General features: G+C 39.6%; 1 protein-coding gene across 1 annotated transcript; it reads right to left on the bottom strand.

The window, feature by feature from the left end:
* Window positions 1-13206: 13206 nt before the first annotated feature.
* On the bottom strand, window positions 13207-15833 carry LOC125137400 (uncharacterized protein C11orf96). The gene is made up of 2 exons (XM_047798101.1): window positions 15545-15833; window positions 13207-15469 (listed from the first exon to the last, which is right to left on the bottom strand). The coding sequence occupies exons 1-2, from the start codon at window positions 15831-15833 to the stop codon at window positions 14742-14744; spliced, it is 1017 nt and encodes a 338-aa protein (XP_047654057.1). The 3' UTR covers window positions 13207-14741.
* Window positions 15834-17414: the final 1581 nt, after the last annotated feature.

The raw sequence follows: 17414 nt of genomic DNA, 5'->3' as shown, positions 1-17414 counted from the left end.
GGGGAAAATATTTACAGTGACTATGAAAAACAAAAAACTCATAAGGAAAATTCAAAATATCCAATTGAAAATTAGGTAAAGATTTTAAAGGGTAATTTTAAGAAAAAATAATGCAAATAATAAATACAAGGAAAAATTGTTAATCACTAGTATTTAATCAAATAAATTCTAATCTCTGTGATCCTAGAAAATTTGCACATTTAAATTGTCTAAGATTGAATGTAGATTATATTCACTATTATATGAAGAGAATACACACTCTCATTTACTGCTGATCACATATTAACATAGTAAAACCTGAAGAGAGAATATTTAATATGAGATTAAATAATGATCATACATTTTGATATTAATTTTACTATGCACTAAATATATTATACAGAAATAACAAGAGTAGCTTAAGATACAAACACAAATAAGGACATTTGTTGAAGCGCCACAAAATAGGGAATGTCTAAATATTCAATAACTGAGAAAATACAAAGGTAACTTTGCTGCTTCCATAAGGTAGAATACTATGTAGCTATTAAGAAAATATTTTAATATGTAAGAGAAATTTCACTAAGATGAGAAATATGGCTATAATGTGGGGTAGAGTCTGGGGGAAGACCTATTTTGGTTAAAAAATTAACTTGCAAGTGCTAACTTGTAGCTGTATAGGAAGAATTCAGAGATTGAATATGGGAATACATGAGATTTGAGCAGAGAGGAGCTATAAACTGGGGAGTTAATGTATCTTCCTGACCATTTTCTTTCTGTTTCTAGCAACTCTGGTCATTCTGGCTGAATCTCCTTTTTCCTATGCTGTCCATTTCCACTGGAAAAAAATTAATCTACTTTATCAAATGCAATGAATTATTTCTTCACAGTAATATATTTACTTAATGGAGTGTTTAATATTCCATTTAGTGGACTGACCTTTCGCTGTTATGACCAACTTGAACTGTGACACTATATTGCTCTACGCTATATCCTCTACGCCAGACTAATATTCTAAAGCCATTAACTCTATTATGTCTCTCTCTCGAAATCTTCAGTGGCTCCTCATTGTCTGCATATTAACAATCCCACAGCCTTTCCTTTTCTTCCCATCATGTAACTCACACTCCAGGCAATCTGTGTCATCAGCTTTAGCAAACATAATTGTGTTGTCACAAGACAAACCTCAGATTATTTGGTCCCATGGGCTGTAACCTCTTCCTCTCTTTTATAGCCCCAAATCCTATTCATATTTTAAGAATCACGTAACATATCTTATCCTACATGGTGTTCTTTTTTTCAATCCCCACAGACAAACAGTTTCCTCTCAAAGAACTTTTCATGGTTCCTATTTTTACCTTTTAGACTACAGGTGAGGCATTCTAGCCTATATTTTTCTCAACTGTTAAATGTTTTACTTCATCTCCCAAATTATTTTTAGCAAATTTGGACATTTTTAAACATCTCTATCTTTATAGCAAATCTGCACATTTAAAACAAAACAAGATGCAACAACAACAAAACAAAACAAAATGCAAAGGAGTGGCAGGCAGTTAGACTAGTATAAATAAAGACATTAACACATACAAATTAGTTTCTTATGTTACAGAAGAGAAAACCTGTTCCTTTTCCATGCCTGTGGGGCTTTTGCAAATCTGGTTATATTTTGCCACATGCACACACACGCAAATCTTAATACATTTCAAACAGTGAAAAATGTGTAAGACCATCTTCTTTGATCACATTGTAAAAAATAAAAGGAAATAAAAACTAACAATAAATTGGCAAAAAAGAAAAGAAAAATTCAGGTATTTTGAAATTTTAAAATCTTATTAATTTTTGAGTGAAATGTAATAACATTAGAAAAAACTATATACTATCAAAATAACTACAAGGAGAAAAGCAAATTTTAAACTTTATGAGATATTGCCTAAGCTCTTCACTAAAAAATACTTTATGTGGAAGATATATTGACTTAGCTTACTCAATATATATTTCAGTTTTCAGTTAGAAGGCTTTCTGAATGATAAGAGCTAGAAAGCTAAAATCTACTTTTATATGACTTCCTCACAACTAAATTTTCGGATGTGAAATTGTGAAATTTGTTCTTCTAAGAGACACACTCTTGCAAGTTCTAAAACAGAACTGTAAAAATAGAAAATTAACATGAGCCACACATGCAATTTTAAATCTTTTAATAGGCACATTACAAAAAGTAAAAAGAAAAGAGAACTGATTTTTACTACTGCATTTCACTTTACCCAATATATTCAAAATAATGTCATTTCACAGAACTTTCCTTGAAAAAGACATATGCACCTGCATGTTCGTTGCAGCACTATTCACAATAGCCAAGACATGGAAACAACCTAAATGTCCATCCACAGATGATTGGATTAAGAAGATGTGGTATCTATGCACAATGGAATACTACTCAGCCATAAAAAACAAAATAATGCCATTTGCAGCAACATGGATGGAACTAGAGACTCTCATACTGAGTGAAGTCAGAAAGAAAAAGACAAATACCATATGATATCACTTATATCTGGAATCTAACATATGGCGCAAATGAACATTTCCACAGAAAAGAAACTCATGGACATGGAAAACACTCTTGTGGTTGCCAAGAGGGTGGGAGTGGGACGGATTTGGAATTTGGGGTTAATAGATGCAAACTATTGTCTTTGGAATGAATGGATAAGCAATGGGAATCCTGCTGTATAGCACTGGGAACTATATCTAGTCACTTTTGATGGAGCATGATAATGTGAGAAAAAAGAATGTATACATGTATTTGTAACTGGGACACTTTGCTGTACAGTAGAAAAATGTCAGAGCACTGTAAACCACCTATAATGGGTAAAGTAAAAATCATTATTAAAAAAAACAAAACACTGTACTCTAAAACACATTAAGGCCAATTAGTGCCTGACTCCTGCACTGCCTCTGGCTTTGAAACTAAGAGTGTCAATGCTATGCAGCCTTTGAAAACATAGCAGAGAAACAGGAGCTGAAGGATTGGTGTAACTCAGAGCGAACACGTCAGTATAGTTAAGATTATCTGATGATTTAGACGATTATTGTATTTTCTCTCTTTCATGAAATGCTAGACATATTTAATTAGCATCACAATCAATGTTATAAATTTAACTCTTACAAGACCAACAACCCTTTAAGAGTTTTAGTCATGTTGTAAAAAGGAGGTAAAATCATCCTGTCCTTTTACTCAATGCACTTGAGTAGGTTCCACAGGCAAACATTCCTCTGGTGACCTCAATTTTCAAATGCCATCATATATAGTACTTTCAATATTTAAACTCTGGTGTGGAACTCATAATTTTGATTTTTTTGTCCATCATATTAAATAGAACATTAATAAAACAAAATAACACTTAAAACATACACAAAAATATCTCACGATTATGGTACAAAAGCACCAAATACAAACCCTAAGGAGAGCTTTTTTTTTTTTTTGGTCTTTTTAGGGCCGCAGTTGAGGCATACAGAATTTTCCAGGCTAGGGGTCAAATTGAAGCTATAGCCACCAGCCTACACCACAGCCACAGCAATGCAGGATGCAAGCAGTGTCTGCAACCTACACCACAGCTTATGGCAGTGCCGGTAACTTAACCCACTGAACGAGGCCAGGGATCGAACCCTCGTCCTCATGGATACTAGTTGAGCTTGTTAACAGTTGAGCCTCGATGGGAACTCCAGGAGAACTTTTAAAGGGAGAAATCATTCCAAAACCTTATTCTGAAATGAATGATATGTTTAAAGGATTAACCTCATGGAAAAATTTATTATTATTATTTGTCTTTTTGCCTTTTCTAGGGCCACTCCTGTGGGATATGGAGATTCCCAGGCTAGGGGTCTAATCCGAGCTACAGCCGCCAGCCTATGCCAGAGCCACAGCAACGCAGGATCTGAGCTGCATCTGCAACCTATACCACAGCTCATGGCAATGCCAGATCCTTAACCCACTGAGCAAGGCCAGGGATCAAACCCAAAACCCCATGGTTCCTAGTTGGATTCGTTAACCACTGAACCACGACGGGAACTCCTAGAAAAATATATTATGACATTTCATCTTTGGGACACAAAACTAGAAAATTAAAAATTAGGACGTCAAAAGCCACATCAAGTTTTTCAGATCAGAAAACAATAGTCATCACTTAAGCCTGGAGTATTTGACATGTGAAAGAAACAACCACATTTGCAATAAAATGTGCTGATGTGCTAAATTAAAATTTGTCACCTTACTCACTTTAATGTTTATTATTTTGGGAAATTATTTGTTAAAAACAATTCAGATAACAGAGATCAAGAGTAAATTGAGAGTTAGCTAGGTGTAATTGAGTTGGGGGGGTAAAAAGAACACAATTTAGTAACAGTCTGCTCTGATATTTTTTTGTACAGTTAAGATCATTAACTGACACATACACATACGAAGAACTTCTTGTTTCCTGATTGTTTTATTTATTCTTTGAGAGCATGTCCTGGGAACTGAGGAATTCATATACATGGTTATTGGAATAAAAATGGCTAATAAAAGCTCCCACTACATATTGAATTAATTGCTCAACTAATTGCTTTCCTGTTTTACTAGTAATTAAGAGCAAACAGCTCAGGTTCTCTGCATGTGGTCTGCTGATTTCAAAAGAGAAAGCCATAAACTTTGCACTGATTTTAGAGCCAAACACATGACAACTTCCATTTCTCAAAGCAGTTGTTATTAGAAAGCAAGATATCAAAGGAGGACCAACTCATTTTTACAAGTTATCAAAAAAATCTTTAAATCTGTTGTTACTCCTTTTTGAAAGGAATTTTCAAATTAAGGCTTTTAAACTAAGGCATTTTCCTCTAAAAGGGAGCTATACGTAGAAACTGGTCTCACAATATAATTTTTTTTCACCGTTTTAAAATTATTATTATTTTTTTAATAGTTATTTCCCCGATACAAATTTTTTTCCTACTGTACAGCATGGTGACCCAGTTAATTCCTTTTTATTCTGATGTGAGAACCCATATGAATGAACAGACCTTAAAAAAAATCCTTCTGAAGAAAAATGGGAGAGAGGGAAAAAAAAAAAGTAGCAACGCTACATCTCTGTTAATACCAGACTACTTAACAGTGAGGAACTGATAACTAAGCACAACCTTACAAACGAACTGTGACCTTAATCACAGATGGTGTTTTTAAGGTAGTAGTAATAATTTGGAAAACACTGAGTATAACCTTCCATCAAATACATGCTAACTACAGTAGGAAAAGAAGGAAATTGTGCAGAAATGTCAGCACTTTTCCACTAGCAAAAAAATGAAAGCACCACACCTATTTTCATTTGAAATAACTTGATAATTGAGGGTGAGGGGCGCTTTCAAAACCTTGTCTGGAAAAAAACAAAAAAACAAAAACAAAAGCAAAAAAAAAAAAAAGGAGTTATCCGGTGGTGCAGAAGGTTAAGGATCAGGTGTTGTCACAGTAGAGGCTTGGCTCGCTGCTGCAGTGTGGGTTCTACCCCTGGCCCTGGTCCATGGAGGCAGCCAAAAAAACCTAAAAAAAACAAAAATCAATATCTTACCTGAGTAATTATCTTTCAATAACCCAGCTCTCCCAAGTACCCTGGCAAAGCGGTGGGAATATTCCAGCGCTCTAGCGGCCCAAAGAAATCCAAATCCACTGTGCAGAGATTGGTACCCTTGGACCAGCTGTTCTCTGATCTGTTGACAAGATTTTTTTTTTTTCTTTTTAGTTTTGGTTTTCAGACCTAGAGTACATCTGAGTAAAAGCTTTTCCCAAGAAGTGAGGAAGAGGAAAAATATGAAGGAAATTGTCCCAAGTTGCAGCCTTTTCAGTATTTTAGGATTTTAGAGTTAGTGTTTGTTGCTAGCCTTGAACAAATGATGTTCACCTATTTTAAGGACCATCAGTTAAATGTTGTTAAGTGTTTTGAAGATGAAAAGCAATAAATATATAAATAAACACACTTCAGATATTTCATATTGATTAGGGGTTGGTTTTATAGTGCAAAACTATTGCTTTAGTGGTTGGAAAAGTGATCCAAAGTAAGTTCTCATGCCTGAAACCCAAGGCCAAGGCCATTAATTGTTGTCACCTGAGAGCCCAGTGCAGCTTACAAAATAAATCTGGCTTGGCCCCAAAACCAGCCCCAGAGCATGATGGAGGGTTTAGAAATACAGAAAAACCAGTGTTCAAATGCAGCCGCAACTTGTGAGTAGAGTTAAATAAGTTATAAAATAACTTGGTGATTTTACAATGCATCGTAAAAACTGATGTCAAACAAATTTCAAACATACACCACCCAATTACCCAGAGACTTATTCCAGAGGTTGGTGGACAAAGTAAGTTTTTCCAATTTTACTCAAAGATGTTTGCTTTGATAAATCTAGGCCGTCAGAAATTTGTGTTGAGAAGTCAAATTAGCCATGGGGTATTACTGCTCTTTGGACATTTAGTTGTTTACAGGTAGGGACTGGAAAGGAGAGAGAAATCCCAAAGTCACTGAGTCATTATGAATATAAGCATTCTTCTTCTTCAGTCTCGTTGAGCTTTTCGGATTAAAGCAACTCTCCTTTCTACTAACACTTGCTTCTCAAATTATTGCCTGAGCAGTCAAATCTAGGTTTGGTAATATCTCTTCAGATTCTCTTTTTACCTTGAAAGAAATTTCATGTATTTCCCAACCATTTTGTAAATACTATTACAAGGTTCTGTGCAGGGTCTCTGTTTTGATTGCTGGTGCTCTCATAGATATTGCTATTTGTAGATGGGAGGAGGTAAGGACTTTATAGCCACAGAACTCCTGTCAAACACTATGCTCCACACTAAGTGGTTTATAAATTAGATGTGTTTGCATCACAAGATAACCACATGAGGTAAGCTTTTCATTTTAAAGGTGAGAAGAGTTGAGCTAAGAAAGAATGTGTCCAAAGGCATTTAACAAGTTGAGCAAGGATTCAAAGACATTTTCAAATCCTAAATTCTATTTTTATATTGAATGCATAGGTTTTTGTTTTGTTTTGTTTTGTTTTTTGTCTTTTTGTCTTTTTGCCTTTTTCTAGGGCCGCTCCCTCAGCATATGGAGGTTCCCAGGCTAGGGGTTTAATTAGAGCTGTAGCCACCGGCCTATGACAGAGCCACAGCGATGCCAGATCTGAGCTGCGTCTGTGACCTACACCACAGCTCAGTGCAATGCCGGATCCTTAACCCACCGAGCGAGGCCAGGGATCCAACCTGCAACCTCATGGTTCCTAGTCCAATTCGTTTCCTAGTCCAATTCGTTTCCGCTGAGCCACGATGGGAACTCCCAAAATGCATAGATTTTTTTAAATTAACTTTCACTTTATTCTAATGTTAAATGTCTCCAGTGCCGGCCTATTAGAATATTACTTAGATTGCTAAAATAGACTCAATTCTATTTTTGTTAGGTTAAAAAATTGTTTTTTACTAGTACGTATGTACACGCAAAATATTTATTTTGTGGATTGCATACATGGAAAAGACGTGGCCTCAATGAGAACAATGACTTGGATGCAGGCAGAGTAGGCACTTCTGTCTAGAATATAATATGGGGTGTAAGAAAGGAACAATGCAAAGGACAGTGTCACCAGAACGGGCTCTCACTGGGGCTAGAAAGTGGTCAGACATGCAGTTTTCTTTTCTTTTTTTTTTTTTTTAATTTTATTTTATTTATCTTATTTTTTATTTTTTTGGTCTTTTTTTCCAGCCACACCTGCATCATATGAAAGTTCCTGGGCTAGGGGTCCAAACGGAGCTGCAGCTGCTGGTCTAGCCACAGCCATAGCAATGCTAGATCCAAGCCACATCTGTGACCTATGCCACAGCCCCTGGTGACACCAGATCCTTAATCCACTGGATGAGGCCATGGATCAAACCTGTATCCTCATGGGCACTATGTTGGGTTCTTAACCTGCTGAACCACAACGGAAACTCCCACACTAAATTTTATTTTATTTTATTTTATTTTATTTTTTTAATAATTTTTTTAATTTTCCCACTGTGCAGCAAGGGGTCAGGTTATCCTTACATGTATACATTAAAATTACATTTTTCCCCCACCCTTTCTTCTGTTGCAACATGAGTATCTAGACAAAGTTCTCAATGCTATTCAGCAGGATCTCCTTATAAATCTATTCTAAGTTGTGTCTGATAAGCCCAAGCTCCCGATCCCTCCCACTCCCTCCCCCTCCCATCAGGCAGCCACAAGTCTCTTCTCCAAGGCCATGATTTTCTTTTCTAAGGAGATGTTCATTTGTGCTGGATATTAGATTCCGGTTATAAGTGATATCATATGGTATTTGTCCTTGTCTTTCTGGCTCATTTCACTCAGTATGAGATTCTCTAGTTCCATCCATGTTGCTGCACATGGCATTATGTCATTCTTTTTTATGGCTGAGTAGTATTCCATTGTGTATATATACCACATCTTCTGAATCCAATCATCTGTCGATGGACATTTGGGTTGTTTCCAAGACATGCAGTTTTCCACTGCCCAACACTTGTCCAATGGTTTAGCAGGACTGAGGACACCCAAGGAACAGCCCCTGAAGGAGCCAGCACAGGGTCAGAGGTTATGTATGACAGTAATATGTTCACGAATGACTCACTATTTCTAACTCTTATTTCCTGTCTTCAAAAGAGCATAACATCAGGGAGTTCCCGTTGTGGCTCAATGGGTTATGAACCCAACAGTATACATGAGGACTCAGGTTGGAGTCCTGGCCTCGTTCAGTGATTTAAGGATCCGGCGTTGCCATGAGCTGTGGTGTAGGTTGCAGATGTGGTTCAAATCCTGCATGCAGTGGCTGTGGTGTAGGCCAGCAGCTGTAGCTCCAATTCGACCCCTAACCTGGGAGCTTCCATATGCCACAGGTGTGGTCCCCCCCCCCAAAAAAAAGAGCACATATGATCCAAAAAAAGGGGGGGGGGATTCCCTCTGTGGCTCAATGGGATCCAAGGCATCTCTGCACCTCTGGGACATGGATTCAATCCCCAGCCCAGGATGGTGGGTTAAGGATCTGTTGTGGGTGGTAGCTCTGTTCTGATCCCTGGCCAGGGAACTCCATGTGCTTTGGGGAGGCCAAAAAAGGAAAAAAAAAAAAAAAGAAAGATAGAAACATTGGGTCAGAAAAATGTTTGCAATTAATTGACATAGATAATGGGCTTTATGGAGTTTAGGCATTTCTTTCTCGTAGAGGCCAGTACTACTTCATTATTTTATTTTTTAAACTCAGTTATTCTCATTGCATTGCAAGTATGTAGTATGTTTTATAGAAGATGTCAATGTCAATTTTTGAATCTTCATGAGAAAAGTAGAATGAAATGAAGTACAAATTCTATTTGATAGGATAGTTATATAAGAAAAATTGGGAGAAGAACTACCTTATGCTTATAATATAAAAATATGAACACAAAACCATATTAGCTAAATTAAGGGTACAGAAGATGGCCAGATGAAAGGTATTCTAGATGCCAATCACAGAAGTAAATATACCTCTATAAATTGGGGAATTTATAAGAGATACCAGCAACACCACCTAAATCTTTATTTCAGTTTGATAGGTTTTGTATTAGTGGAATTTTTCAAATAAGGCTATCCTAGCTCTTTTTGACTTTTAACCAGTTTTGTGGGTGTTCTGAATTTCTTGTATGACAATGGAAAACTCATAATGTACAGGTTTTTCACAATAGATCACCATGAAAATGCCAATTGATAATAACAACCACCCTTTGTAATGTGCTTACCCCTACTAAGAAGTACAGTACCTGCATCATCTTAATTTTTTGTTCAACCCTGTTAGGTATTTCATTCTTGTTTCAAAAAAACAGGAGAATGGAACTAGGGGAGGAAGTTTCCCAAGACCAAACAGTTCCTTCACTTCTAAGTGGCAAAGTCAGCTTAGAACTCTTGAGTTTTCTGCTAGTGAGGCCTATGTTCTTAACCAGTCTGTCCACTACTTTGCTCCACCATAACTTTGAATGTGTTACTCTACCTTAAGAGTTATACTATCAAGGTCAAAGTGAAGGAGGAAAAGGCCTTTTCAAATAATGTATGCATAAGAACTGGAGATAATTTGACTTTTTACAACTTATTTCAGATGGTAATAGCAAACAGATACCAAAAGTGCACTCTATAGGGGGAATTTTAAGTACATCACATCACATGTATTAACTAACTTAATCCTTATAACAACTCTCTGAAATATTATGGAATAATAATACTATCCCTGCTTTATGGATGAGGAAACAAAAGGCACATTAGGTTTAAAATGTGGGTCCAAAGTTACCAAGTTATTAAGCAGAGAGCTGGAATTCAGATTGAGAGACATAGGAACTGGATCAGATCAATGTTAATCAAACATCATGGGTCGCTTATATTATTGACAATTTCATGAAGCAATTAACTTGTTTTTTAATCTAAGCATCATAAGAACTGCAATTGCAAATTCGTTGAGATTTTTTTCCTAATATATACACATATGTAACTCAAAAATATTTTAAGTTTATCACTATCTACCCAAAATAATCTTAAGTAGCTTCAGTAGCATTTGAGATGCTGAATTAGAATTAAGAGGTGCTATGTAGAATTGCTCAGGGCAGAGAAAGGAAAGAAAGTAAAATAAAGCTTATGTATGCTATAGAGGGTCCCATGAGAATGGGGTGAAAGGGAGAGTTAAAGGGTCTGAAGTAGCCAAAAATCATAAAAACAAAGGGTGTCTCTGTTCCCCACAGCAAGGGTAAGCTAGTAATAAGGGCAGTACAGCCAATCAGCTGTACCAAGAAATGACCAGAGACTCTTAGGTCATGGAGCCCCTGCTCAGAGCAGAATCCACTTCAGAAGGAAGGCTCTTTTCTTTGTCTTCATTTCCTGGGGAGGTGTGTCTTTTTCTAAACAAACAAACATGTTCTGTAATCCTTTAGTTGTGAAGCAAATATTGTCTGCTGTTCACTTTTTCATTGTTTCTACTTGCTATTTTGGAAGCAGCAATAAGGGATAGATTTTGATCGAATGTTGTGTCATTCTAATTATCAAGAGTTGGAATCATCCTGCAGTGGTGTATATGAAATAACGCAGTATTTAAAAAAAAACAGAGAATATAAGGTTTTAGAAAAAGAAAAGAAAATGTAGGAGTCAAACACCATTGAGGCCCAAAGACTCATCCTCTCATCTAAAAATATTTGACTAAGATGCTTATATGTTAATTCAGAAGAACAGCATTAATACAAAGTAGAATTTTTTAAAGCCTTGACGTAGTAAGTTGAAACCATATAAAGTTGCCAATATTTGCTGTTTTTCACCTACAGATTAGACAATTTCATGGACCCAATCTATATATATATACACTATTTAGTTAGTAGGTTAAGAGCATTCCCAGGGGTGAGACCAAGGGAGAGAGAGAGAGACACACACACACACACACACACACTCACATACATTTTAGTCCGTTTATGTCTGAGTTATCTTTTTTTTCTTATTTTTTTTTTACAAGGACTACGAGGGGAATATATTCATGTATTACTTGGTTTCATAGCAAAAAACAATCCCAACTAGCTAATCGTAAATTTTCTAGATTAGAAAATAGACATTTCTAATGGGGGGGTTGTTTTGTTTTAATTTTATTGACGTATAGTTTATTTACAGTGTTGTGCTAATTTCTGTTGTATACAGAAAAGTGATTCAGTTACACACATTTTCATATTATTTTCCATGACAGATTATCACAGGATATTGAATATAGTTCCCTGTGTTCTACAGTAGGTCTTTGTTGTTTATCCACCCTATACATAATAGCTTTACACCCCCTCAGCCCCCCACGCGCACGTCTTGTCAAGGACAAATCTGTTCTCCATGTCTGTGATAAACATTTCTAATTGACATCGTCTACAAGGCAAGTTTGTTTTAATGATTCTGACAACAGACAGGATATACCATTTGGCCCAGAGGGTATCTCTTACCTCAGCTATCTTGGGTTGCTTTCTCCCTAGGATTGCTGGGGGCAGTGAGGTTCTGCTGCAAGTGGTGATGGTGCTCAGAGGCAGTTGCCAGCTAGAAGCCAAGGTTTCTTCAACACATCTAACTCAAGGACTCAATCTCCTTTTATTTCCCGAGGAGATTGGATTGACACAGGGCACCTGTCTATGGTTGTATTCTTCTGACAGGACATTCAACTCCTTTCTTACATGCATATTTTTGCTTTTTATATTTTCTTAAAAATCCTTGCAAATTTATATTTTTCAATGGACAAGGCAAAATCTATTTTAGAATGCAATCATGGCAACTATAGAAATAAAGCTTAAGGGTGGATCTTTTATTATGATAAAATTAGAGCTATATTTAATAAATATTTTAAAATAATATTCAAAAATAAATCAGTGGTCGAGGCCTAGGATATTGTGATGTGAGAATTCCCTGCAAGTATTTTAGCTATAAAAACATGTCCATCTTTTGATTTGAGATTTTACTATGTCAGTCATCCTACCTCTGGATTGAAAATTTATAAAAGTGTAAAACTGAGCAAGGATAAATTTTGTAAGGGAAACATAAGAGGCAGATGTCCCTATATAGTGATTTTTTTCATGACAAATGAAGGAAACATACTTATTACTGCAAAGTAAGTGATGTTTAGGCAAATGCCAGGTCCAAACTCTTGCAAACTTATATATGATAAAAAGAGATGTTTGCATTCATTTAGATTAACAAGGGATATTTTAAAGGTCTGGCAGTAAGGAGTGGGGACACTGTCAGCAGTTCAAAAGGATCCTCTAAGGGAAAGTTGCATTTCCTGGGCTTTCGAATAGGCTAAGCAAAATACATTCTTGTTGAGCCCTGCACTAGAGGAACACCAGTATTAATTATGCAAACTTTTTTTTTTTTTTTTTGGTGGGTAAAAGAATTTGAGAATGACTCAGCAAGACATTTCAAAACCAAATCCTTCTACCTGCTTATTGAACTTGTTCTTTTCAGATCTGCTCTCTGATCTATGACCTGGGGTTAGAAGTTTGAGATCTCTAGTGGCTTCTAAGAAAGCTTCAGTTTTGACAGGAACATGGAATCAGACCCAGTACTCCCATCCTTTTACTCTTAGTTTAAATTGGAATTAATTGATCATTAAGATGGGTAATTAAGTTGGAAATAATTGATACTTCCTTAAATTTAGCCTCTAATTTTTTTTTTTTTAAGACAAATATAAAACCTGGTCAAATCCCCTAACCAAAGACTAGGTCTACCTGTCAAAGGACATGTGTGTGTGTGCGCAAACACTGCATGTGTGCGCCTGTGATTACCTTCATATTTTCCTCTAGATTAGACTGTATGTTGATGGTAACTCAGAAAAGAGGGGACATTTAAAAGTTAAATTAAAATGTAAAGGCAGCAGAAGATTTTTTACAAGTCCCAGCTAAAATGACAGTTCAGAATTTAGTTGGAAAAGGCAAGGCTCCTAATCAACAGTCCTTTGGAAATTTGGGGGAGGAGAAGTCCTCTCACCTATTTTGGAAACTACTTGCAGATGTGGGGAAACCTCTGAATTGCTCACAACAGGGGTTTTGCAGAGATTTCCTCTGATTTTTTTTTTTTTTTTTTTCCTCCTCAATTTCCCACAGCCTATGTTTGTCCTGCGTCTGCTAGGCTGACATGTGGTTTACCTCGCTAATCCTGCTGCCAGGTTTTACACACTCTCCTCCTAACTAAAACAACTAAAGCCAAAGGATACTGAGCAACTCCGGGCATGGGCGCCAGAGCTGTCACAGAAAATTTGCTTCCCCAGTGTTCCTTCCAACTTCCCTTCCTGAGCCCGCGTGAGCCACAGCTCAGCCCTTGGCGAGATCTTCGCGTTTCCTGCTGCTGCTGCAATCTGTAACTGGATTTTGGATTAAACAAACAAACAAACATAAAAACACTGCAGTTCTGAGGATCGTCTCAGCAAAACTTTGTGGTTGGGGGACTTTTGAAAGCAGTTTCCTTACCTCAGTTGGAGGCCCAGACACTTTCCACCCCTCCCGGCTGCACCGAGGCAAAGGCAGCAAAGGGGATAGGCAAACTCCTTGTGTATTGGGGGGAAGTGGAGGTTTTAGTCAAGTTGTCACCGTCCCTCGCCCACCCCCGGTCTGGCGCTTTCGGCTGGCGCGTACATCATCTATTAACTGCTGTTCGCGGACGCAGTGCACGATATATTCATTTTTATCTTTAGTAAATTATAAATGGAATTCTCGGCGCGCTAGTGTCTGTCTGCTCATGTAGGGCTACCGAAAGGAGGCGGAGAGGAGGCTGTGGCCCGGATCCTGACCCTGATTGTATGAATAAGTAAGCAGGATGCAAGTGATTGGGTTAGATGCTGTGAAGAATTTTTTTTTTTTTTTTCAAGTTAGTAAGAGGGTAAAAAGACAGCCTAGGGGGAAAAGGCAAACAGTGCATCCCCAAATCCTCCCACTTTCGCTCTTCTCTCAGTCAGTTGCTTTGCTGCTTCTGCGGCTTTTAAGGTCTGGCAGCGAAGGAACGTCTGCCCCCCACCCGCGTCCGCGGTCCCCACTTGCAGCTCAGACGCGTTGATGTGCAGACTGGGCTCGTCCTCCCAGAGCAGCGCCGGGTCCCGGGTGCCGGGCACGCGCCGGGCCTGAGCCCGGGAACCTGACCCTGAAGCAGCTAAACAGTTGAGCCACGGGAAGGACCGCCGCCGGGAGACAGCCTGGCCGCTCGCCCGCCCGGACCCGCTCCCTACCTGCCCCCGCCCGCCCTCCCGCGGCCCGCCACCTCGCCCGCGCCGGGAGACAGGCCGTCCTGCTCTCTCTCCGCCCGACGGCGCCCCATGTCCCCGGACACCTGAGCGCCGGCCGCGCCGAGGAGCCTCCCGCGGGGACAGGCGCCCGTGCCCTGCTTCCCTCGCGAGGAAGATGGGGCTGGAGACGCTTTCCCCTGGGATGCTTGCGTGGCTGGTGGCCGCAGGGGCTGTCCTCTGCGCTGAGCTGGGGGTCTGCGCCGGCCTCGACTATGACTACACTTTCGGTGGCAATGGAGAGGACGAGACGGAGTCGCTGGACTACAAGGACCCGTGCAAAGCTGGTGAGTGCCCTCTCGGGGCGAGACGGCAGGGGCGCGATTGGCGCTGCGAGGGCGCCGAGTCTCACCTGCCTCTTCCCACCCTCCTCCCCACCCCGCGGGGCCGCGCCGCGCCGCCTCTGCTGCCGCAGCTACGAGCTGGCGAGACCGGATGCCAAGCTCCGTCTCCCAGTTTGGGGACCTCCTGGAGTTCCGACCCCCTCCCCCGCTTCCCGTCCTGGCGCGGTGCAACGATCGGCGGACGCCGCCGCCAGGGCTCTGAGCCCAGAGCCCGCGGCCCTGGGCGTCTCGGGCGGCGCCTCCCTGGTGCCCGGCGCCCGCGGTCCCGCGCGCCGGCGGGCGGACTGCAAGTCGGGACACCTTCGCCCCCTCTCGGCCAGGGTTCGCTGTGCGTCCCAGGCAACAAGGAGATAGCGACGCCCTCGAAAGCTTCTCCGCTGGATGGGTTCAAGTGTTTTTGCCCGTTTCAAGAAGCCTTAAAACCACTTCCAAGTTGCCGTCCCATTCAAACTTATTTCTTCCCGCGCCTGCACCTGGGTGCCTGCGGTGGGGCCAGGAAGCCCCGCCCGACCCTCCTCCCGCCCTGAGATTGGATCCACACTCCCTGGCCTCGGGCCCTGCTCTGCCGAGTTGAGGCCAAAATGACCCAGGGTCGGTGGACCCACTATTCACTTTGCGAGGAAAGTGGTCATGATGGTGCTGGGCTCGATTACGTGAGTGTCTGTAAGCCGAAGGCAGGTTCTGCCCCATCTCAAGAAGAAGGGAGGGCAAAAATCCCCAAAGTAGCTGTGCCTCTTGGATTATCCGTAGGTGGTCTGCATGTGACTTGATTTTTCCCCTTCTGTAGCTAAGTAAACGTCTTTGTTTTGGTTTGGTTTGCTTTTTAGGGCCACATCCTCGGCTTATGGAGGTTCCCAGGCTAGGGGTCCAATCGGAGCTACAGCTGCCGGCCAATGCCACAGCAACATCAGATCCCAGCCGCTTCTGGGACCAACTCCACAGCTCTGGGCAACGACTGATCCTTAACCCAATGAACGAGGCCAGGGATCTAATGGCAACCGGCAACCTCATGGTTTCTAGTCAGATTGTTTCTGCTGCGCCATGTCGGGAACTCCTGTAAATTTCTTTCCACCTCTCTTGCACCTGACGTTAGAAGAGATGGACGCAAATGAAGGGAAATGCTGGAAATTCCCTTGTTAACTTGTACCTTTGATGACACATTGTTCTGACAAGGAAGGTATTTTTTGTGACAGAGCATATGAGTTCTCGGTATCAGATCTTTCTTGGTGCTCTCTTACTGCACATACTTATTCAAAACTTGAAGTAGCTTAGCAGAAACATGTCAGGCTGGTACTTAGAATTCTGACTTAATTCAGTTTTGCTTATATGTTTCTTCATCACCTTTAACATTCAGTCTATCCTACCAGAAGTTTCCTGGGCCTTCTTTGATGGTTTAGAGGACAAGACACCTTTCTACTGTGATGGATGACTGGAGGTTGGACAGCCAACTCAGTACTTTATAATACCCTAAACCTACTTTTTATTGAGAAATTTGTTTTCAATAATGTTTGCAACTTGGTGAAAATTGAGGGCTTTCTTGTTTTTGGTAAGTTAGAAATGTTATTTTTAAAGATTGTCTAAGAAAACACCTATTCTGATGCTTTGTTGTGTGAAAGATTCAACCAGCTACCAAAATGAGAACACATGAGGGGGTATATATGTCTGATCTCAGGAAAATAAGTATAGTTTCTATACATATTAAAGTAAAAGCTTGTTTTTAAAAATATTAACTTCGAATATGAATATAAGATGTCAAAAGTTAGCTAATACATTTTCAGAAATTAGGTTGTTTCAGATTTCTCTTACTGTTAGAAATTGTCTAGAAGTTTCTGTGAACATGTTTTCTTTTTTATTTCAGTGTTTATAATTTTAAGATTTAGTTGTGCCATGTGTATTGAAACACACCTCAAGTGCAAATGCCTGTTTTCCTCAGCACGTGACTATCTATGCAAGAAAAAAAAAAACAAAAACACCTTTAAAAGCATTTACTTTTATTTTTCTTTTACTATTAGTTTGAATGGATTTTACTCTAACCTTATTTATTCCCCATCTTTGAATACAAGAGGTAAACATGTACATATGTGTAGTGAAAGAGAAATAAGAATGGCCTAAGTGAAGGACTGAGAAGTAGGCCCCAAATCTGAGATCACTTTTTAAATGGTCAACCCTGCTGTTTGAACTTAATGAAATGAAAGTCTAATTTACCATCTTGGCTAAAGAGTAGCAAAATCTTAGTGCTTCCTTTTGGCACTATATAAGACAAAGTTTGTA

The sequence above is a fragment of the Phacochoerus africanus genome, chromosome 10 (genome assembly GCF_016906955.1).
Source record: "Phacochoerus africanus isolate WHEZ1 chromosome 10, ROS_Pafr_v1, whole genome shotgun sequence".
NCBI lineage: Eukaryota > Metazoa > Chordata > Mammalia > Artiodactyla > Suidae > Phacochoerus > Phacochoerus africanus.
This window is presented reverse-complemented; position numbering and strand designations above follow the sequence as displayed.

Bases quoted from the DNA above. Each gene is read 5' to 3' on its own strand.
- LOC125137400 (XM_047798101.1), bottom strand. From the start codon at position 15,833: ATGGGGCAGAACCTGCCTTCGGCTTACAGACACTCACGTAATCGAGCC. The intron at 15,470-15,544 runs GCAAAAACACTT...TGGGACGCACAG, and splicing joins TTTAAGGCTTCTTGAAACGG to CGAACCCTGGCCGAGAGGGG.